This window comes from Nothoprocta perdicaria, unplaced genomic scaffold (assembly GCF_003342845.1).
Source record: "Nothoprocta perdicaria isolate Ctin4 unplaced genomic scaffold, notPer1 scaffold_29, whole genome shotgun sequence".
Lineage (NCBI taxonomy): Eukaryota > Metazoa > Chordata > Aves > Tinamiformes > Tinamidae > Nothoprocta > Nothoprocta perdicaria.
In genome coordinates, this window is record NW_020455521.1 from 2,394,199 (window position 1) to 2,417,434 (window position 23,236).

General features: G+C 43.4%; 1 protein-coding gene across 5 annotated transcripts in view; it reads right to left on the minus strand.

Annotated features, from left to right (window-relative positions):
- Positions 1–2,197: 2,197 nt before the first annotated feature.
- FNIP2 (folliculin interacting protein 2) overlaps positions 2,198–23,236 on the minus strand; it is a 45,856-nt gene continuing 24,817 nt past the window's right edge. For 2 of the 5 annotated variants that reach the window (XM_026041694.1, XM_026041692.1), the window contains exons 3-18: positions 21,607–21,741; positions 20,977–21,077; positions 20,823–20,894; positions 20,053–20,153; positions 19,837–19,926; positions 18,660–18,731; positions 17,885–18,014; positions 13,870–14,071; positions 13,260–13,348; positions 12,255–12,401; positions 11,966–12,135; positions 8,980–10,282; positions 8,149–8,305; positions 6,781–6,981; positions 3,519–3,634; positions 2,198–2,650 (exon numbers count right to left, since the gene is read on the minus strand). In XM_026041694.1, coding sequence (XP_025897479.1) covers positions 2,572–2,650; positions 3,519–3,634; positions 6,781–6,981; positions 8,149–8,305; positions 8,980–10,282; positions 11,966–12,135; positions 12,255–12,401; positions 13,260–13,348; positions 13,870–14,071; positions 17,885–18,014; positions 18,660–18,731; positions 19,837–19,926; positions 20,053–20,153; positions 20,823–20,894; positions 20,977–21,077; positions 21,607–21,741 — 3,165 coding nt within the window. In that variant the 3' untranslated portion in view covers positions 2,198–2,571. The remainder of the gene's footprint in view (positions 2,651–3,518; positions 3,635–6,780; positions 6,982–8,148; positions 8,306–8,979; positions 10,283–11,965; positions 12,136–12,254; positions 12,402–13,259; positions 13,349–13,869; positions 14,072–17,884; positions 18,015–18,659; positions 18,732–19,836; positions 19,927–20,052; positions 20,154–20,822; positions 20,895–20,976; positions 21,078–21,606; positions 21,742–23,236) is intronic. The other 3 variants (XM_026041696.1, XM_026041695.1, XM_026041693.1) reach the window with 2 other exon arrangements.

Here is a 23,236-nt window from a genome sequence, read left to right on the forward strand (position 1 = left end):
ACTAACACAACATTTGCAAATATTTACTGCTCCGGCATGCTACGCTAATTTATATAAACAGCAAGATGCTACCAAAAACAAATTAAAGACTTAGAGTCCAAAAAAGCCCTAGAAGGTGGTATCCTGTCAACTGAGGTAGTATATTTAGTGGAGGGGAAAATAGTTACTCAGACTTCTTCGCACTAAAGCCCTAAGAGTAAATGACTTGAATTTCAAATCCCCCCCACGTCCCCCAAAACTAAAACTGCGAGATCATCCTGTATTTTTCTGAAGAGCAGCAAAATGTTACAGAAAGCAGCAAGAACTATAAGGTTTTAGCCTGGGCTGAAGAACATCCAAGTGCTTTTGACCATCACTTCACACGCTGCCGCCGCCTGCTCCAGCAGCTCACATCCTTGCCAGCAGGGAGACTTCCGTAGCTCCAGCAGGGAACGGGGCTGTTGCTGATCACAGCATCGGCCTCGAAAGCCCCCCTGCGCCCTGCGACATCGGCCTCCCAGCGCTCCCGGCAGCCAAAGGGTTTCCAGCCGTATTTCCCTGGAGGACCCCTCAGAGCTGGTTCAGATCCAAGCCCAACTAATACTTTCAGTAAACTGGAATTGACTCTTCCCACTTGGCTATGGCTCCGGGGCAGCAGGAAGCAGGGGGAGCAGGAGCCCCGGAGCGTTTCTCTCCATGGGCAGGGAAGGGGCTCCCAGTCCCGCTCCGCGCTCACCCCGCCACGGGGAGAGCCAGGAATGTGTTGCTCGCTGCCTGGTCCCTCCCTGGCCATGGCCTTGCACCTGCCCGCAGCTGCATGCGGAGGGACCTTTGCTTTCCTGCAGAGACACCCAAGGATTCACAGACCAGGGAAATGGGCAAAAAAAAAGAAAGAAACAGCTCCAGTACAAGCAGCAGGAGAAAACCGGGTCCATAGCAAGATGCTAGCCTGCCTTGCGAGGCAGGACAGCCGGCATGACACGCGTGTGGCAAAGCGGGTTCGGAGCAGCCCGGAGCGCGGCGTGAGCCCAGCGCCCGCTCCAGCTGCACACCAGCCCACGGCTRCTGAGGAGAAGTCCAAGCGCCAAGGTAGCACGGAATAAAACACTTGCAACGCGTGTCCCTTCACTGCCCAAAATCCGGGATCACCAACAGGTGACCACGAGATTCCTACTAGGATTCACTCTTCCAAGCAAGTGCTGTCAGCGGCGGCCCCCATTCCTACTCTGCCCCGGCTCGCCGCTGCAGACTCCAGTGTTTAGCTTTCCTTTAAGGACTTGTGTTTTTATCCTTTGTTCTTTCCTTAGTCTGGTCCATAAATAGTTTCTTATCCAGCTTAACAGTACTTTATGCAAAAAAAGTATTTTTTACATTCATGCCATCAACCATGTGAAAAGAGTAAAGTACAAAATTTTATTTTGCTTTCTAGAAACACAGAAGGCCAATATTAGCTAGTGGAGAAGTAGTTTCTGGTCTCGAAGCAATTTCTCTGTTAAGGAAAGGCACCGGGATGATAGTTTGAGAATTCTGTAGAGTTGTAGAGGGTAACTGAAAACATTCATAGTAACAGAGGGGTCTGTCCCCCTTTGCGTTATCTGTGAAGTTACCAAATAGCAGCCAAAAAAAAAAAAAAAAAAAAAAAAATTGATTACAGAATTGCAGGATTTTGGTCAGATTGTCTTAAGTTTATGCTGATTGCTTGCTGGAATGCTGAAAGTCACAGCACTGATGCCGTCTGTAGGCTTGTCCGATTCAGAGCCCTCAGAGACAGCAACACCTGACGCCACCGGAASAGAGGTCGGGCAATTCCCAGGACCAGAGTCACAGAGAAACTCCGCAGGGGCATCCAGGCTGCRGCAGCAGGAACCAACGTAAACGTGCAGCAGAAATCCCGCCCGGCTTTCCCAGCCAGCGCCTGGCGCGGGCGCTCACCGCAGGCATGGGCGGCCCTGCTCCCAATGGGAGCGCGGCGCTCGGGCTGCCCGTGCTGGAGCAGGACGCGGTTCTGAGGCGCCCGCGCTGCGAGGGACAGGGCGCCCCTCGCCTGGGCGCTGCGCCCTGCTCCCTTACTCCGCGCGGTCCCTTCTGCCACACGGAGCCCCGCTTGCGCCCCACAGAACAGAGGCTGCCGGCCGGGCACACTAGGTACACGGATCACAGCTCCCCTCCCGGGCAAGGCCCTCCACAAGCCCCGCTCACCAGGCGGCACGGGAAATCCTGCCTGCCCCCTTTGTTCTTGTAACTGTTACTTCACCGTTTGAGCAGCGTTTCCGAGGGCAGCTTGCGGGCTGCCATAGTGTTAACTTTCATCCTTTAAACAGTAGTAATAATAATAAYAACAACAACAATAAAATGCAAGGATGCAGTCACCTTCTTGGTGAAGGTCAGAAGTGAGCTTGTTAGAAAAACCTGAATGCTTTTTACATTATGTAAACTGACACCCCGCTGGCATCCGAAGCTGGAGGTGGCAGAAGGCGCAGCCGTCRCCCGCTCTCCTCACTGTTCCCCTTGACCAGTGTTTGGCACCTCTGTTCTTCGTTCAAGATTCCCATATTCTTTACTTTAAGGGAACGACTATCCTGAGATTGTGATTTATAAGAGTATTTGAGCAACGTACGGGGAATGAGTACTTGCTATCGCAGCCAACAAAGGCAAGTCATTGGATTCAATCCTAGAAATTAARAGAGAGAGAGGGAGACAGACTTTAAAACAGGCAGTCACCTTTCACGGAGAAGGAAAGCACAAGAGGGTTTTCTTCATCCATACTTCAGAAGTGTCTTGCTGCTGGCAAGTTTATCATTTACTAGTATTTATTGTCATTATTCATAACATACCAATAACAGTAGGTGCTAATGTTTAAAAACAGGAGCTGCGCTACCTCTTAAGGGAAAAAACAGTAGCACTACCACCTTTTTGTGGTATATAATCTTTATGCTTTAGTTTGTTCACTAGTTGTTAGCTAACAGTCTTACCATTCTCCCCCGTCAGTAGGTCCCTGCAGGCCTGGTCTGAAGTACCACCTTACAAGTGCTAACCAGCACCTTATGGGAGACCATGCAGCCCTGATTCTAAATATAACCCCAGCTGGTCACACGGTAGCACCTTCTTATCAAAAGATAACCAAAATGTGCAGTTCTTAAGCAATCAAAACAGCAATGTCTCTCAGATTCAACACTCAGTCCAAACCACTTCTACTCATATATAGAGCACACACAAGAGAACGTGTGAATAACCTCAGAATGATCCAAATATTATTTTAAAAAAAAAMWWYATGTTAAAAAACCCACATCCTTTTCAATCTGAAGATTTAAGAACTGCTTGTAATTTGCTCTTGCTGCTCACTCGTAAAAATGCCAGCCTGATGCCCAAGATGGCTCAGCAGAGYCACTTCTACACTTTGAGGCACAGGAAAGAGGGAAGCATTAAGCAGACAGYAAGAAGGAAGCTCCCCCAGAAATGAGATGGTATTTGGCAGCTGAAGAGGAAGATAAATGGCCCAAGTTTTGCCAGACATTAAGACTGATATCTGCAATACTTACCCCAATACAATTCCTAGTTCTTTTACATGCACTCTTGTATGTCCTCGCAGATATTCTGAAAGCATTTTGCTTTTGAGATACATCTCTTGCAGTCTATCCTCAAGATGCATTATGCACTGCAGACACAGACCACAGAAAGAAGTTAGCATCCCCATGCACAAACTGCACAAAGAGAAACATTCTTAAAAAAAGAAAAAAAGTCCCCTGCTATCCTTGTGCTGGTGACATTAAAAAAAAAAATATACCACTCTTTCCCAGCCCCCATGAAAGAATTGTGGCACTTTTTATTTTCCCAAATTGCAAGTTTGCTACACAGGTCAAAAAGCACCCAATTCACACTCAAGTCAGCCAAAGCGTCCAACATACAGAAGTCAGGCCCAAAGACGTTCAAGACGTCTCATTAAGAATGGAACCAGAATATGTGGACCATGATTTGCCCRCTACAAGTAGTACTATTTTTCTGAAAGATGCAATTTAAACTACAGTTCCTAAAACTGAGCATCTTTTCAGCTCAGAGAAACTGCCATTCAAGGAAATAAAACTTAAAAAAAGGGAAATCCCTGGTATGATCTATAGTGTTACGATAGCTCTTTTGCTTTCTAGCTTGCTGGAGAAGCTGGGGGAGCTTTTCCAGGCAGTTGCCATTCCTAGTACTGGACTCCCAGCCTAAGGTTGCTCAAGTTGAGGTTGCTGACTGGACCGATCACCTGTTGGCAAACAGCATCTAGGTTTAATCACTCCCTTTTCTGTCCTCAGGAGCATGGCAGCAATGCCACAGCATGCCACACTTCTCTGTGCAATCATATGGCATGGGGAACTTTCCTATGCAAAAGCTGCAGGAGAACACATAAACCTTAGCTTCAAAATTGCTGAAAAAATTGTGAAAATTACCCCTTCTCGGTAGCAGAACCTGAATAGGTAGGATGTCTCATCAAATATTTTGTTCTAAGACAAAAGGGATGTTCAATTTAATATATCCTTTCTTTCCACAGTGACACCCACTTCAAAGGAAAGTTAAGCTCGGCTCTCCRGACTCCAAGAAAGGAAAGCCAGAAGCCCAGGCAGAATCCTGCATTATCAGATGTATAGTCATATGGCAGGTGGAGACAGCAGTTAGAAAGAGCAGCTGCCAGCTGCTTGAGGCCATCATACAATGTACTTTTCAAGTCTGGTGACTTGAAGTGATACAGGTAGTATCACTTCTGCCAGTTAAAAAAATAAAAAAAATAAACCCTCATACTTGTATTCTTAACAGATCTTAGGGAAGACTAACACACACTTCTACAATCTGCTATGTTACAGCACGAGCAGAATGAGGTAGCTGCCACGAGCACAGGCAGGGCAAAAGCTTGTTGAGAGCAGGTTGATCTTGGTGCTTCCTGCAAGTTTCCCCTTCAGTCACTACAGTCCCAACACTTCCGAACCCAGCCTAAAGGCAGCATTCTTTATCTCTGTCATTACAGATAACTGCAATGCAAAAAGCCTATTAAAACTTGCTCAGCAGTTGAGAGAGGCACACAGCAGTTTTCCAAAATAGCAGCTCAATGTATTAAAACTTCRTTATTCGTGTGCTACAGGATTTTGGAATTGCAGTTGAGCGTACAAATAACTCCTACATTACTCTTAGAATAGAGACATTAATATATAAAATTATCTGCTCCTCCTGAATGCTGATGACTGAATGCAAGCTGAAATCAAGAGTGTCTTCCTCGTAACGTCAGTACAACTCAGTTAGAGTACAACTGAGTTAGACAGCTTTGTTCCAAATGTCTATTGCACTTGAGGTCCTGAGATTAAGTAACTTGTCTCACTGATTGAACGAGAACAACAAATCCCAAGTTGGTTTTGACATCAGGAAAAGTAGCTCAGAAAGTGTTTGAAGGTGCAGGTGGAGGCTTGTGAGGGGCTGCTGGCAGGTAGCCGCTGCAGWTGGATGTGCCCTCCCCTCCCACCGCAGCACGCTGCACAGGGACGGGCCCGGCAGGACCGTGACCGAGCACAGCCAGAAACCAAAACCTGCTGACCAGCAAGTGGACGTCATGAAAGGGAAGCTGGGAAAGGGAGCTTCAAACACGCTGCATTACGCTCACGTCTGCTCTACACAGGAGGCTCGTCTGGGTCAGACCTGAAGCTGCAGGAACCATTAAGTCACACACACCCCCTACCCTGAAGGGACTGATGAATATTTGAGCTTTCCCCACTGATCTGCGGCTGTGAGCAAAGACCTGTAAAATCCCCTGACAGGAGGAGTGAGTTGCCATCTACCCGAGGTTACAGAAAAKGCTAAGCTACTAGCATGGGCATTTTACTGTTCCTTTCTAGGCTGTGAAACAACCCGCCCTGCAGGCCCAATCCCTGCCCTCTGCAAAGTGCACAGGCATTGCACACACAATCCCCAAGACAACACTGCAAAGCAAACCTCAATGGCAGTCAACTGGTCGGCTCACAAACAGCAAAAGCATCAGTGCTGGCAYGCAAGCCCTTTAATTCTCCCTGGAATCCCATGACTTTCAGCCTTCCACACAAAAAACTGCAGAGGTCATTGCTGGTGCGCCCACTTATTTGCCTGGCACTGGACTTCCAAAGAATTTCTCATGCTCTGTGCAATTCATTCAGATGCCCCAAGCTGCTGCCAGAGAGAGCAGGTCCCCGCGGCAGCCGTGACTGCTCCTCAGAAGCGCGCGGCGACTCGCGGGGCCGACGGGCTGCGCCCCGCGGGGCGGCCCCTGCTGCCGCAGGGCAGCCGGCTTCCCCGAGCGGCCACGAGCCCGCGGGGCTGGCACGGCGCCCGCGCTGAAGCCAGCGGTGAGGGGAACAAAGACACATAACCAGGGGGCAGAGAGGAGAGGCGCCCAGCGCCCAGCAAGATCCCAAGGCCAGTGATTGGCACGCTAACAGCGCAGCGGAGAAAGCCAGGAGCTTCAACAAGGGAAAAAGATGAGGGAAATTCTACAGAAAAAAAATAACCTGAGCCAAATTTAACAACCCTCGTCATAAACATGAGGTCCATGCCTTAAAAACTTCATTTCTGGCTTATCTGTTTTAGAGCAGTTGACTAATCTTGATTACATGTAGAATAGGCTAAAAACAGTACCTGTAAATAGACTGTTGCAGAYGTTCTTTTAAGTATGTGATACTGACTCTACGTTGTCTCAGTTGTTAGTTTTTTGCTACAAGAATATCCAGTATAAAAAATGCTGTATTTGGTACCTCAGCTAAGCAAATTTTCATTATTTTCAGTTTTCAATAAAGAAATACTTACAAAGTCTGCTGGGAGGTTGAGTTTGTAAAGCTGCAAAATAGATTGCAATAAGCTGGATACTTGACTAGACACCAAGACATCCTTGCCCAGCTTCATGTTGTCCATGACCTTCCTCTGGCTCGTAGCCACCTGCACGTTCCATTTATCCGTGTCTGCAATAATGCAGACAGCTTCAGCGATGGGCTCATCTAGCACTGGATGCTGCAACAGGTACAAAACACAAATAGGAAGTGACATTTTCATATACTTTTCCACAACTAGCCTAAGGATCTATTTATATTCGTGCTGGGACAGGGAGTGAGAAAATGGTGCAAACAAGTGTTTTCATCCAATAAAAAACCCAAGACATCACAATCAAAAGTAAGCAGCAATGCTAACCTCAGCACCAGTTTTTCTAGCCATTAACACKGAGTCTGTTAGGTCACACCTGCCAATTTGACCAAGTATTTTATTTTGCATAGGGAGGGCCTCAGACACACYGCTCTTTCATGAAGTGTTCCTGCTTCCTTACCAAGGCAAGTTTCTTCCCAAAAGAAGATTTAGACTGACTCAGTGGTGGTGAAGGCATAAGCAGTGCTTCACCGCCAGGGTATTTTGTGTGGGACTTCCCTAATCCCAATCAAAGCAAGGCACGTATGAAGAGACAGCATCCCACTAGCCCAACTTGATGCTGTATGCAAAAGCACACATATGCAAACACCACAGCTTTGGGCAACACGGGAACTCATTCCAAGATGTTTTTTAATTGCCATACACAATTGTGTTGATAATCATCTCTAGACAATTAAATACTTATACGTTAAGAGCATATAAAGTTATTTTAGTGGAAGGAGGCTATGAATTTCCTTGAATTTAAACTCAATCTATATCCTTAACTTACTGCAAAGTCCTTACCTACAGCCACCGACTTTCCATAGCCAGTTACTTATGCTACTAGTCTAGTACAATACAAGTCTTTACATAACTCATCTCCCTTGCCACTAGGCAGCTAGGAAGCTTAGAAGCTTCAAACAATTTGAAGGTCATTTTTGTAAAATATAGATAATCATTTGCTATTTTGACTGAAAACAGAAATGATTTGAGAGCTTTTTTCACTTGCAACCTGAAGTTGCTGGCAAAAAATATTCCCTGTGCTTATCTTTCAAAGAGAAGACCTAAGAGCGCAGAAATAGAAGTGAATATTGTCTGAACAGGCTTCTCTCACTGAAATAAGGAGCAGTCTCTTCCAAGACAGACAGACATATCAAGAGGYGCTTTTAAGAATGGGTTACTGGAAGAAAACAGGCTCCATTCCAAGCATTGACCCCTGTGCTCCTGCAAGGGCTCAGCAGCCTCGCAGCTCCTGCGTACAGCAGCATTTCAACTCACGTGCATCGAATGAAGCAGGTCTGCTAGCAGGCATTGCTTGAGCTTTTCATCGTTATTTATTCCATGCAGCACCAGATCGGGCATATAGGTGTGACAGTAACCACCCAGCAGGGATCTTCCAAAATTTTTCATGCACTGACTGCTGATCATGTTTGACCTGAAATACAGAATACAAGGTGCCTACGGATCTTGCTTGACAAACTGTCCGCTGATTTTCACGTGAAATGAAATGTTTGCCTYGCCACGCCTGCTCTTCAGCAGCAGTTGTACTCAAAATACAGTGAATCAGTTACTGGTGCTCTCTGAAAGAGTTAGTTTAAAAGCTAAATTTCATTGATTCCTACAAATTTCAGATAAGACAAGTCTACACGTATTAGAGCTTGTGCTGTAAGTGACCTCCCCATTCTGCACCTCATAGGTTCGCTAAGCTTGAGGGCTCTCAGCCTGGGCAGCAAACTCCTAGCTACCTACTTCATGCACTGCKCATACCTTGCGCACGGTACTTACAAGCCCCTATAAAGCTTCTTTCTTAAGTAAGATGCTCCTACTAAGGTTGTGTTTGTCCTCTGAATTATGTCTAGATTAAAAGCTTCAGGCAGTTTCATACTAATTTGGTATCTTCTCGTTAAACATTTGAGCAACAACTTTGTTAGCAAACTTGGACACCTCAGGCTACTTAGGCTTGACTTTCTTTCTGTCAATACYGCTAACAAGAATCTTAACTGCATTAACCAGTGTCTGCTCGGAAGACTTCAGCTAAGAATTTAATTAGGATTCCAGAATTTCAGATTTGAAATCCTGAACACCTTTAAGGTAATAGCACTACTTTACCTTGGTAAAGGAAGCTCCACTTCTGCAAACTCTTCTAGTCTTTTGCCGATGTTGTCCTGATGAAGTTCAGAGATACAACAATCCCCTTCTTCATCACTGGCTCCCAGAGCACTGTCAGAGCTCTCATTCCTTGGAATGTCCCCTTCCACTCTGAACGGAATTTTCCTACCAGTATCCCCATAGGGGACATCTTTAGCACCTACGTGAGGAGAATCCTGTCTGACAGAAGCAGCTACTTGTGCACCATCAGGTGAACAGCTCTCTGGATTGTCAGAGCTTAAAGTTCTAGATTCTTTCACATTTGGTATTTCTATAGTCACGACATTATCTGCGCCCGAAAGCGGTTCACTAGATGGGTTTGCTAAATCAGTTTCCATTTCTTTACTTTCTACATGTTGGTCATTAAGTTCACTCTTTCCCTCAGAAGGTGGAGCCTGTGCATAACAAACACTATGTTTAGTGCAGGCAATGAAAGCAGCTTCCCCACTTTCTTGTTGATTCTGTAAAATACCCACAGCCGGACTGGGGGGACTTGAGGCACAGCACATCTCCTCCGGATTTTTTCTGAATGCCGTCAGATTCTTTTCCATTTCTCTTCTATGAGCTTCCAAGTCTGACTCCGGTGATGCAGAGCTTCCGATCTGAAAGGTGACCTTTTCCAAGTGTGAACTCCTGTGGTCAGGCCTTTCAGGACAAGGTAAGGCAGATGACCTACTAGGCAGCTGCTTTTCCACTTTGCTTTCCATATGATTCTTCTTTAGATCCAAATCCTCCAACTTTGATGGTTCCTCAAAGTGGTAGGATAGGATGTCCGTCTCAGCAACAGTCCTTCTCTTGCCATCAGCTGCTCCTTTGTGGAAAAGGCTGGTCAGAGAGTCTGCAGATGCTTCAGAGCTCTGACTGACCTTTCCCGCTGCATCAGTCTTCTCCTTGGAGGCAGCTGGTGCAGCGTGAGCACCTTCCGAGGCTCGCACCCACTCAGCACCTGAACTGCTCTTACTTCCATCGTTCTTTGGAGGTAGGATTGGAGGCACCAGAGCAGGTTCATTTTTAACAGTGACAACGACATAGTCAGATTCTTCCACCTCTCCCTTTTCCAGCACGGTGGTGATTGTGCTTCCGTTTAGCACTTGCTCTCCCTCCCCAACCTTCTCGCTCCACGTCAGCTGGTTTTCCTGCAGCTCAGAGCACCGAATGAAGTAAGTTAGAACATAGAGCAGCCGCTGCACCAACTCCTTGCGCTTTCCCACAATAACAGTCCGCGTCAACCTAACTGGAGAGCCTATGGCACCATAAAGATCACCTACAAGGGAAAAAGAAGAATTTTGTGTGCTCTTATACAGCTGTCATAAACTATACTACTTAAATTCAGGAAAAAAAAAAAAAAAGCAACGTTTATTAGTGACAAATGAGGCATTCATTTTCTTTAACAGTAAATTCATTACATTTTTAAAGTAACAAYGGAAGAAATCCCCTGGCATTTCTTCTGCCTGGCATGCATTCCCAGGGTGGGGGTTGCTCTTTTTAGGAGGGTTTGTCTGCTACTGTTCATTTCCTTTCAAAAGCACTGCAGGTTTCGTTTTATAAAATGGTCAAAAGATACCATCATCACTTGGAAACCGAGAGCAACATGGGGTGACGAGGAATATTCAGGCTTCATGTTCATTTGCACAAATGACTTCTATACAAAAGAAAGAAACAGAATACATTCCTATTGAAATACACTACTGCCCACCACTTGGCACATCAGACTGAAGCTGAGGTTAAACAAAGACAGAAAATGAAGSCTCACTTGCAGCGTTACCTACACTTGTACCAGTATTTATACACAACTAATGCATAAAAGGTAACAAGAACAAATCACAGAGGTTAGAGACAGACACTTCAAAATGTTTACCTCAATAAAAAGTAATTTTCGTTTTAAAAGCACTAAACTTTTTTTTTTTTTTTGAAGTTTTGTTTTAAGGCAGCAGCCAGCAGAGGGCAACATCTTACTTTGCAGTCTCAGTGGAAGGACCCGATACTTCGAGCCACTCCGAGTCTGCTGGAAACAAATGCTCATCATGACTAAGGCTGGGGCGGCGAGAAAGGAAACAGATTCTTGACTGTTTGGCTCCTGCAGTCTCCTTCAGTGGCTCCTGAAGGAGTGACTGCAAGAGCTACTGCCCATCTCCACCTCTGTTCCAGCTGGCTGTTAAAAATCACAGGTCTGGCTCCATTCTCAACACCCTGAGCCAGTTTCCATTTTCCCTTTCCTAGAAAATGTAATCCATTGCTCCTCATAAAATGTTTTGAGTTCATCTTGGAATSAGAACTGCATTTTTTTACAGTTTGTAAAAATGTACAGTAGTATAGTTACTACTATTTGGCCAATGTAGCAACTCTTAGTGCCATGAAGGCTACTGAGAAGAACCAACAGGASTACACTAGACCATAAGACAGAAACACAACTAATCGCACAACACGAAAGTCCTGCTACTGCTTTAGAGCTTTGCCACAGCCTGCAGGTGTATTATTTTACATATAATAAAGCACAGAACTTAAAGTTAGGCTGAACTGATACCACACTCACAGCTGCTGCCAAGAGGAGGAGGAATTTTCAAGGATTTACTGCTGTCAGCGTCATTCTCTCAGCTCTCACTCATCTACTCATTTGACAGCTGTCATTTAATTCGCAGTATCAAAATAACTTACAAGCAATATAATATCTGTTAAAAAACAGCCCGAGGAGCTCAGTCTGGAAAGAGAMTCTTGGTCCAAGCCCGCTCAAGAAACTAAATGAGCAAAGGTACYACCAGTTTCAGTTTTCTATTCTATTCTCAGGGTTGGCATAAGAAATAACATCCAGCTCCTCTCCTCCTGACCACAACATCCAGCTCCTCCCAGCCACAAGYAAACTCCTGCTCCAAGCAGCTCTCGGACAAGAGCAGTGCCTGCAGGAAGGAGCTGGTCTAGGGAGGGCTGAAGATTCCCATTTGCTACTGACCAAGTTGTGCCCAGAGAGGGTTGTACGGGTGGGATTTTGCCAGCATGTTCACAGACTGTGATGTGCGTTTCTCAGAGAAGGCCTTGATAGGAGGATGGTCAACTGGCATCACGGTTGGCACCCAAGCCAGATGATAGGTCAGCACCGCAGTTAACAAAGCAGCAAAGAACCTAGGGGAAAAAAATGACATTAACAACATATTAGCAAAAGAATATCCCATTAAATGCTCAAATGGATTGTGTGTACTAGGCAGCACACAAGCTTTTAGGAAATAAGGGAAAAAGCTTACTGGTTTTTGTTGATCTGTTCTATCAAAAATGTAAATTCTTTAAGAAAACGCTGGCATAGCTGGTTCTTTTCCAAGGTGTTGGACATCATATTAAGCCACACAGGCTCTGCAATCCTTGGAACAGAATACAGGTTCCAGATGGTGATTCTGCTCGGGAATAAGAGACCCCCAAACAAGTGTTAACATGTAGCATTGCAAAGTAGCACACACAAGCAGCCCATTTCCTCTTTTCCTTTTCTATCACCTACATTTTATTTATTTTTTTTTTTTTTTTTTAAGAGTGAGGAGACACTGAGCAAATTGGAAAAGTTTTCCACACACACCAGTTACTAGAATGCCAGAACACTAGTCTGGTTAATCATTGTAGTGATAACTTCTGAATCACTGATGTACAGTGATGCAGAGTGATGCTATGCAACATGAAATGCACATTCTTCTTCCCYTCCTTGCCTTCTCCTGAGCAGGGAAGCACACACAGGACACAGCTGCATGGGGTAAACAGAGAATTACAAATTGTTCTGAGGAGGAAAAAAGCAGCCATCCTATTCWTGTTCTGGTCACTACTGAACCTTGTCCCTCCTGAGCTGTCCCTCTTGGATTCTGGCCGTCTCCTCCTTTATTGGAGACCAAAACCCCGAACAGAAACTTTCCCGTCGGTTGCGCTGCTCAGCGCCTACAACTAAGAGTAGACAATTCAACTGCTTGAACAAAATAACTCAAGCAACTGCACAGATGTCAGCAAGAGCCAGCTTCTGATGAAACCTTCAAAGGTGCCAGGCAGGCAAGCAGAACAGAGTACTGTGCTCACTCTTGTGCTCAAAAGGGCCGAGACAGGCTGGAGGTTTCCAAAACSATTTACCCAGCACAGAAACCTCAGTCACGCTACCTCCAAGACTGGCTGAGTTACAAGAATTTGCATTCAGTTGCTTGYAATTGAAAGCGGGAGGTAACTTTAGAGGGGCCTGAGAACAGCTCTCATTCTAAACGAGAACTCCATCAACTCACCTAAATTCTCCCAGGGCATCCATGACACGGCTGATATAAACCTGCACTCTGTGGCTGGATTCCGCTATTTTTCTACAGCAGATCATGGCCTTGATTAAAAGTTAAACACACAAAACAGCTTCTTAAATGAAACTTAAAAAAGAAATATAAATCCTTAACTTGTCAAGMTAATTAATAATCCCAGTGCTAGACAACCACTCAGGACAGCAACAGCTGTTAGTCTCCCTCTATCCCACCATGTAGGGGGAAGGAGTAAACACTTCCCATCTCTTTTAATGACTGCATGAAAGGATAAAATACAATCTTATCCACTGCCTGTAGATGGTCAAGACAATCTCAGYGCAATATGAGGAAGAGAAAAGAGAGACCTGCAACATACAACTCTCCATTCTCATCAGCTAGAAGAGAAAACCACTCATTTTCATCACCTGCTGCTAGTTCAGGACAGACAAGTGCTAAATTTCTATGCTGGGCCCAGGGTCAAGGCTACACATGCAAGGAGCAGGTGAAACTTGGAACTGCACAACCTGCTCCCACTCCTCCCCAGACTTCACCTATCAGATTCTCAGACTGTCACCTATTTTTCCACATTTCCACTGTGCTGCTGTACCTTTTCTATTGCATACTTCAGTTTGTTCATGTGAGATTCAAAAAGAGGAAAGTGAGAGAAAAAGAAATCCTGGAAGTGTCTCTGTGCTTCTTCTTTTTCAGGCAGCGAGAAGATTATGCTGACTGCAATTTTTTTCCTCCGAACCATTGCAGGATTGGAGCTGCAGCTTTCATCAGCCATACTAAACATTTCTTCAGTGGACCTGCAAGAGATTTGTTAGGTGAGTTACCCACATATTAAACACAATTTGTCTTCTACCCACCCAATACTTCTAACATTTACCCATCTACTCTATAAAGAGTTGAAGTGAATTAATGCTTAAGCCTCCCTTGACTGTCTACACAACAATTTGCTGTCACCTCTCTCTGATCAGAGAAAACAGCCAGCATTTAGATGGACCAGACCTGTGTTTATTAAAACAGATTGGAGAAAAGCTACCCTGGAGGGATCAGTAGTTAAAAGCGCAGTGAAAGCCACTTTCTAGAAAAGAGCTACAAAATGCCTTCTCCTGGATTTATCTGCATTTTATAAAAATAAAATGGGGACACAATAGATAGTAATTTGCAAAGAAAAAGTTGAAGGGAATCTGACAGAGCTGGGGACTCAGTCTACTTGTCAAGCTCCTGCCCAGCTCCTCAGCAGTACACCCATGCTGCTCTTAATCTATCCTGCTGTTTATGACAGAAGCTGCAAAACGCACCACTTATCCAGCATCTTAATACGTCTGCTCTAAACTAACCATTACAAAAATGATAGTTCAGAATTCAGTAACAACTGTGAAAACACATTTTATTGCCTACAAATAGATGTATGCCTAGCTCAAAATATGCCATAATTTAAAAGTTTTGTTTTTTGGGGTGGGGGGGGGAATACAGTGGCCATTTACAGCCACTCTTGTTTCCCAAGCCGTTTTCTCACGTGGCAATCCTGTCACATTTCTCTCAACAGCAGTGCCAGTTTCCAGTACTACAGGAGGGGCCCAGCGCTGCTTAATGTCTTCAGCACCAGCCTGGCCTAGGGGTCAGAACCCACCCTAAGTGGCTTTGCAGTTGGGCCTGCTGTTCCCATGGGGGCTATGGGGACAGTGTGGGGCTGAGGGCGCAGGCAGCATCTCCAGGCAAGGCCCTGGGAACGCTCCAGGCACCCAAACAAACAGGAGGCACCCTGGAAGTGATGAGCACTAACTGTCAGGCTGCACAAGCAGAAGCCCAAGGCAACAGGTCAAGGCAAGTCAATCTTCCCCTCTGCTTGGGAGGCCACAACAGGAGAACTRTGGCCAGGCCAAAACTGGAACATGCCCAGTGAAGGAGCAAAGTGGAAGGSAGCCTGAAGCACGTGACGTACAAGGAAAGCCTGAAAGTGCTGGGCTTGTTCAGCAATCTTCCACTATCCGGGGAGTGGTTATACAGAAGATGAACACTTCTCAGAGATGAAGAGTGACTCTCATCCTTTAGCTGTAAATTAGATGCAGCACAGAAATTTCTGGTTGTATATTAAAAAAAAAAAGGAAAAAAAATCACAAAAGGATTAGATAATGGACCAGCTGTACAGAGAGGCCRTGGAATCTCCATTCTTTGAGATTTTTAAAATTCAACATGACAGGTTCCTGAGCAACCTGATCTAACTTCCAGGTTAGTCCAGCTTTGAGCAGGCAACTGGATGAGGTGACCTCTGCAGGACTCTGCCTGCCTAAAACTTTCTGTGATTAGACAAAAGGGTGGCAATTCCCCACCCATTCCTCTACAAATACATGCACTGTAGATTTAAGTTTTGATGATCCTGAACTTGCAGAGTTMTTATTTTCTCATATTTCATGTGTCTGAATCAATTTTGCCATGGAAAAATATAATAAATAAATATGATTAAAACAACATGGTCAGAATTTCTTTTGGAAGGAAAATTCGATAATGGTGCTTACTCCATATATTGGAAAACTGTAGGGGGAASAGGAAGAGAAAAAAACCACGAGAACACAAGTGAACATGTTCAGAGCAGCAGCTCATGGGGAAATAGTTCAGTTTTGCGGTTTCTTTGAGAGTTAACACTGCTGTAGGAGTTGTACAACTCCTGATTTTTAAGGCTTCCACATGAGAATTATTTTGTAATGGAGCCTGAGGCATTTACAGATCACTGTGAAGCAACTAACAAGAGGAAAGCCTGAATACTAAGCTTTCATTCTAGAGTTCCTTCTAAGAATAAATAGTTTACAGTGTAATTGGTTTGACAAAGTTATGATTAACTAGAATTTTCTCATCATAGAGATATGAGTGCAGGCATAGAGGGAAAAACAAACAACAAGAAAACCCAGAGGGGAAAAAAACAAAAGCTTGTGGAAAACAGCATTCAGGACAAAAACATAACCTCATTTGAACTTCAGGAACTTACATGCAGAGACAGAAATTCTCAAGGAAGCTGGAAAAAGATGGCCAGTCAGCATCTAAGAAACATCACAAACCAAGTTTTTGTACTGCTTCCCAGGAACAGAGATTAAACAACTAAGGTCTGTCTGTGAAAGAGACCCTTTCAACAAAGCTGCTATCTCGCTTGTCTGCCCATTGACTACCCGGAGTTCCRGCCAGTTGTCCCATTGCCTTGGCGCTCGGGGCCGAACTGGTCAGCTGGAGTCTGTGCCAGTTTGGTTGTACACACTGAAGAGCAAACCCTGCTGTCCCAGCAATGCTCAGCCAGGAGCCCACTGCTTCGCTAGCACACGGTCAGAAAACCAATACCTGAAGAGCCCTGGGCTTAGAAAGAGTCTCAGGTAAAAGCAGTTGCAGACAACAAATTTAGTTTGTCTGCTTTCCAAGATCTTTTCCAAGAACGGATTCTCCAACACGGAACAAAGACAAACTATTCTCTTCAGCGAATAAACAGCTTAATATTGCTAGTTTACTTTTTTTCCTATAACACTCGAGAAGTCTCACTGTGAAACTTTGGCTACTGCTTCTACTGTGCCGAAATTGTTTCATTTCCCTCTCAAAGTTTTAACTCATTTGCCATACACTGCTCTCTTATTTCCTTAGGAAACTAGGCTAAAAAGTACTATTGATTGAACGTAAAAAAATTGCTAGGTCGTTCCTGCCTGTGACTTGGAAAGCAACACTGCTCAGCTTGACTTGAACTCATGCATGATGCTTCATGTTAAAAATGAATCTGTGGGAATATTCTAGAAAGAGATCCAAGTGATGTTCCTAGGAAAAGTAAATTGCGACGTAATTATAACATATTTGCAATTGGCCTCTTCCAAAAAGAGTATATTTTTTAGAATGACCAGTTTTAATTAACAGTTTTTTAAAGCTTGTTTGAAGATAGCACAGAATGAGAAAGCATGYGCAGCAGGAGGTTCCTGCAGCCCCTCACTAATTCGATGTTCTTTCTGGGTGCAGGTGGATGAGTACATGTGAGCCAATACTCAAGATTTATTTGCTATTTCGCCACTGATAAGGGAGGAATTTGCTTATTAGCTACAAAAGGTCTGTTGCATTCCCTGCTTTGTTATTCCACTGAGCTACAAAAGCTAATAAAATTCCAAAACAGAAGCCAAGCTTTTTGATCACAGCTCTTTTTCTTCCTGTTTTGGCAGAAGTCACATTAGGAACATCCTGTACCAGCCAAGAGTCGTCATGGGCTATTACTCCAAATTTTCAATAACTGCTCACTAGTCAGACTTCATCACAGTATAATGGAATTACAGCAGCAGTGCTCTTACAATCTCTTTCATCTCAACAGGCTACCCTGCTTTTTCAGAAGTGGTTTAAGTTCCTTTTCAAAATGGGGTCTTTTGATACCTAGCCTATACACCTTCACTGTATTTCAAATTCAGCCTTGTAGCTCGTAGTCAGTCAAAACTTGATCTTTCCTCACACTGGCAGCCTGGCACAACGTAAACACAAGTCAGTCTGAAGTAAGAGTTCCTTTCAATAACASGATTTGCCCTTTTAGAGTAAAGAAGCTTAAGCTCTGTTTTGCTACTGCTGCCAAACAGCTGCTGYAAATGGAAAGCTGCTGCACTCACCACCTTGGGATAATCCCGTTCTCTAAACTGGTTGTCTGACTTCGAAGCCAGCGGCGCTGATAGCTGCTAGAAGATGATGATGAAGAGCTTGGAGATGGAAAAGGAGTGACCAGAAGACTGCTCAGAGATGCTATCAAGAAAGCAAAAAAATGCAACATACACTGAATTATACTGAATGCTCGTTAAACATTTTCTTTTATACTCTAACTTGAGACAATTTTCCCCAYGAATATTGGTCTTGCTTGCTGACTTTTCTAAGTTAGTAAAGGAATTTTTCATATAACTAACTCTCAAAAGGAGAGATGATAATCATTTTAAACAATCCCTGCTGCCCTAAAGCTTTTTCTTCTCATAAAGCCATAGGTCTTCTCTACTAGAGCACAGCGAGTCATCTCACCCCCATGAAAAGCATTCTGTCCTGAGAGGTGTTAAGCTCATATTATGACACACAGGTGGCTGGCTCCTATTCTGTGCAAAAAACTCTGCTCTTCCCWTGTTTTAATGAAGGCTTCTGCCAATTTTTCCTCTAGCTTATAAATTATTGAAGTTCCATGGAACTATGTGTGTAAACAAAGAGTACCATTAAAAGTATTCCTACATATAGACTTGCAGGAAGAAAAAAAAGGCAGAAGGAAAATTAGCAAATTCAGAAAAGTTCAGACTGAGGGGCCTTGAGATACCTAAAGTTTCAGGTGACCTAGCTAAAGGTGGTTCAGGTGAGCCTAGCTAAAGAAGTGTAGCAGTTACATAAGTAGGCAAATAAGCGAGCAGATACCTGACCGAGCAATGCCGCTGTCTCTGTCCTCATTTTGTCCTCTGCTTGGCATATCAACAGGTGTGCTGTGTGCTAAAACAAACAGGTCAGATCAACAGAAAATATTACATAACTCAGACTATTTGACATTTTTAAAAAAAGAGATGTTTAAGCTTAAAGGTCATACAGCAGCAAAGTTGCATCCTATACTGCTACTCCGAATAAGTAGAGTATGGTGCCCGCAAGAGTAAACAGCGTTTCCACATTGAGATCCACATCACTAACTCGAGTTAGTTACTCGCCCCAGACTACAAACATCCAAGCACCCTGTGAATGTGCCCGCAGCCTATGTTAGGGGGAGTCAGATGGGCTCCGAAGCAAGGACTGCTGCCACCCCACCTGTCACTCTGGATTACTTTTTTAGAGGGGWGAGGGGAAGGAGGAGAGGGCAAGATTGCCATTTTGAACATGGTAACACAATAACAGTCAAGTACCACTTCCATTAAGCTTCAGATCTGCTCCCCAGGTCATTCTTTTACTATTTACAAAGCTTCACAGTAAGAAACACTCGGCCTATGCTGTGCTATATTGAAGTGTTAGTAGTTCAGAGTGCAAGATTTGCACAGGCTGAAACTGCACTGGTGTTCTAGTTTACATTTCTGCAATTAACAGAACTAATTAAACCTACGATCTACCCACCTGCATGGGTCATCAATATGCCTGCAAAAGGAGACTTTACATAAAGCAGCAGTAAGTTTTGAAAATTCAAGAAATTTACACTGTTAAAAAGAAAAAGCCTTAAAGGATCCCAAGGCAGCTCAAGAGCTGGAAGAAGAAAAAGCTGCACACCAGCAAGACAGCTGCACACAGCAAGAAACCAGATACGGGTAAGCCAGGAAACATAAGTTCTCTAAGAAATGTAAGGGCTCATTTATTTTCAAACAGCTGTTACAAAAATATCCTTAAAATTGAACTCAGAAGTTAAAAGGCTGAGCTAATTATTAGTGGGGTTTTTTTTTTGTTTTGTTTTGTTTTTTTTTAAGGACAGAATTAAGTATAAAGCCAGTTTTGTCTCTTTTCAGTCTTAGCCCTTTCTATTTCTAAGGAGTATTTATGTTTCTCCTGTGAGGCTTGAGGAGGAGCTGGGTTTGTGTGCGCATGTGGATGGGTCACACTGTGGCTGGCATTCCACACAAACCTGCAAAGAAAGAAGCACTGCGGATGAGCCGGAGGGGGCCTCCTTCAGACACACCCTGCAGCAGCTTGCTGCTGCACAGCTGTAACACACCTAGGAAACAAGAGCAATGGAGAGAAAATGCAATGCAAAATAAAAATAATAAAAAAATAAAAAGCCAAACTAAGTGAACAGATGGCCTCATGTTGTGAAAAGGACATAGAACCTGAAAATATTTACCTAAATTACTTCCACTGCGACAGGTTCCCAAACCATTCTGATTAGAGCTCAGCTTTCCCAGGCTGGGATCTTGGTTGATGTATTCAAAGCTATCTTGTAAGCTAAAAAAAAAGGGAAAAAGCCAGTGTTTCTAAAGAAGCTGGTTAACAGTCAATATCAACTTGAAGCTCGTTTTAATGAGCTCAAGGACCAAGAAGTTTTCTGAGACATTAAAGCAGCAGGCGTTTATATTCTGCAGTAAACTCCCTCTTTGAATTACTGTAARCTTCTCTACATCTTATTTAGAATTCAGTGTATTCATATTTCCTCATCTGAGGGACAAGTAAAATGGGAACAGATGAGAAACACTACATCCCCTGTCGCTGCTGAAGGAAACAGAGGTGAGCACAAAGATAGCTTAACATAAATCCATGCTTTACCCTTCTGACAGTCCAAAGGGGCAGTCTCAAAGGCTTTGAGTGTTTAAGGCATCCAACCTCTCAAGTTTGCTGCACATTCTGAACAAATTATGCAGCAGAAAGTGGGTGAGCTTTCCCTTTATTTTTAATTCGGGTGGGCTGGCTAACATCTATCATTTGCACACTTCTCCCCTTCTTGCATCCTCCATTTCTCTTTTTTATTTTTTCCTCCTGTTTGCTAGATCTTTCCACTTTACCTAAGGTAGGTTTAGAGGCAGTGGCAGAAGGCCAACAAAAGAAAAGGCAGCAAGAAAGAAAAGACGACAGTATGGGCAGGAGGAGGGGAGAATAAAACAGAACGAAGATGCTTACTTATTGTTGCTTCCACTGAAGCTTCCTACCCTGGCTGAGAAGACTTTACTTATCATCAGTTGTGGGGGAGAGCTGCAAGGATAAACAGTCATCTGAGTCATCAGCTCCAAGCGCCTGACATGAGCATCACCACAGAGAAGGGCGCTCCGCTCACCGTATGTAGTGAATTTTCAAGGTGGAGCCTTTGTAGCTCATTGCCACCGAGCCAAACATCATTTCTCCCAGCATGTTGACATCAGAGGCCGGTCTGGTATACTAGGCAGACAAGAGCAGAGTCAGCAGTAGCCAGCGTACAACTTTAATTTAACAGTGCTATAGTACTATATATTGCAAAGGCCCATCATAATAGCAGATGTGAAGAAAAGTCTGTTGTTCTGAAGGAAATTCCTTGCTTTATAATTTAAGTCCCACCCTCCATCCCCCCATGTTAACCTATACATGCTTCAAATTATGTTATTCTGGATGGAGTAATTGCACTTTTCCTTGGGGACAGCCAAAATACCTAAAAAAAATCCTGTTCATAAAGAACAAACTAAAGGGACTCTAACATACCATTTTCTACATCTTTTTTTCAGAACATACATGTAGCATAGACAGATTTCTTTTAAAGGGAAAAAAAGAGACTGTGAAGTATCACTTTGACTTAAATAATGCTGTTTTTTTACTAAAATTTTCATTATAAGGTCAAGACAGACTAAGCGCTGAAGATGTACCCACACGTCCTTATTCTATCATACTTCAAAGATTGGATAGAAATTTCACATTTCAAAATTTTTAAGATTACCTGATACTTGGGTATTTGCTCTTTGATATTTTGCATACAACCTATTGAGGGACTACGTGAAGAAGCATTATTGTTCCCATTGCTTGCTTGGCAGTTCTTGGCAGAAGCCTTTGCAGAGGCATCCTCTGTCATTTTCTGAGTCAAAACAGAGCAATATGATGAAAACAATTAAAACAAACATGGAAATTTCCATTATAAATATACTATGGTAAGATTTTTGTTAAAAAATTGCTCAGCAACAAAAATAAAATGATAATATTTAGATAAAATGTTAAGCTTTTTAAAAGAAAAAAGAAATTACACAGAAAGAGCAGAATTCTTCTGCTATTAAAATGCTTTCTAGAGAAATAAGCATAATATCAGGCTCAAGCTCAAAATAATTACTGAAATAAAGCTCGAGTGGAAGATCACTCCCACATGTTATGAATGAACACTCTGTGCAACATTGTCAAAGTTTATATAAACCAATCTAAGCTTACGGGTTGTTTGCAAATTACTTTCTGTAATCATTTGCAAACTTAGTTGCCCAAGTTGTGCATTATTTTTGTTCCTCAACTGATAATCAATTCCTAGAACAGAAGAACAGACAGCAAAAACAAATGGTGAGTAATACCATTCATTTGGTAAAATTATCAGGTTAAAAAGTCCTTTTTTAAAGCCTGCATGGAAGTTGCAACAAATAAGCAAATGATTGTTTAAATCTGGCTGTTTAATTCAAAGTTTCCCCTCAAGCCACTCTGGTGTAACAACCTCCCAGAACAGCACAAAAGGAAGGAAGCTTTGCAGAGATATTGATTACATTAGTACTATTTGTATAGGTTTCATGAGAAAAGCAGTATTAAGTTTTTGGAGGTTTCCTTCAATAAACAAAGTTATCTTGAATAAAATGCATCCTGGTTCCTGTTTTCCTTAACAGTTTTTTAAACTCAAGTCCATTAGATATTAATTGAAAAGTCCATTTACAACATGTTTTACAACRGCATGTTTATTTACAGCATACTTGTCAGGTGCGTTTGAAATCATTTATTAAAAGGGAACAAAACTGCAAGCCTGCAACAATGTAAACTTCTTAGAGAATCTTAGAAAGCTCACCTCACATGAATAAACTTTATATACACACCTCAGAAAGCCAGAACAACTTAATGAATATATACTGAATGGAAATCCATATACACACACGTTCCTTTGGTGTAGAGTAGAGCAAACAGCAACTCTCTAAGTCTCATCTCGGGCCAGTCTGCTTTACCTCACTGGAAATGTGCACTGGCAGAGTTTGACTGAAATAGGAATAACCGAGGTGCTACTACAAAAAGAAGCTGCAGCCCGGTTTAGGTCACGCATTTTGGGTTCAGTAAGATGTGACAGGCACGTAATAGCAAATAATATGTAATTTGCTGTAACAGCAAATGAAATGGAAATGGAACCCAAAYACCACACTAGAAAGAGCCCCATTTTCAAATGAACACTTTTGAACACTACAACTCAGTAGGTGTGGTAAGTTTTAGAATATTCAAGATGACCAAGAAACTGGAAACTTCTTGGTGAAAACTTCCCTTCGTGAAAGGGAAGATACAGAGGAAAAAGTGAGCCAAAAAAAAGTGGGCTAAATACACTTACTATTTTTGTAAAA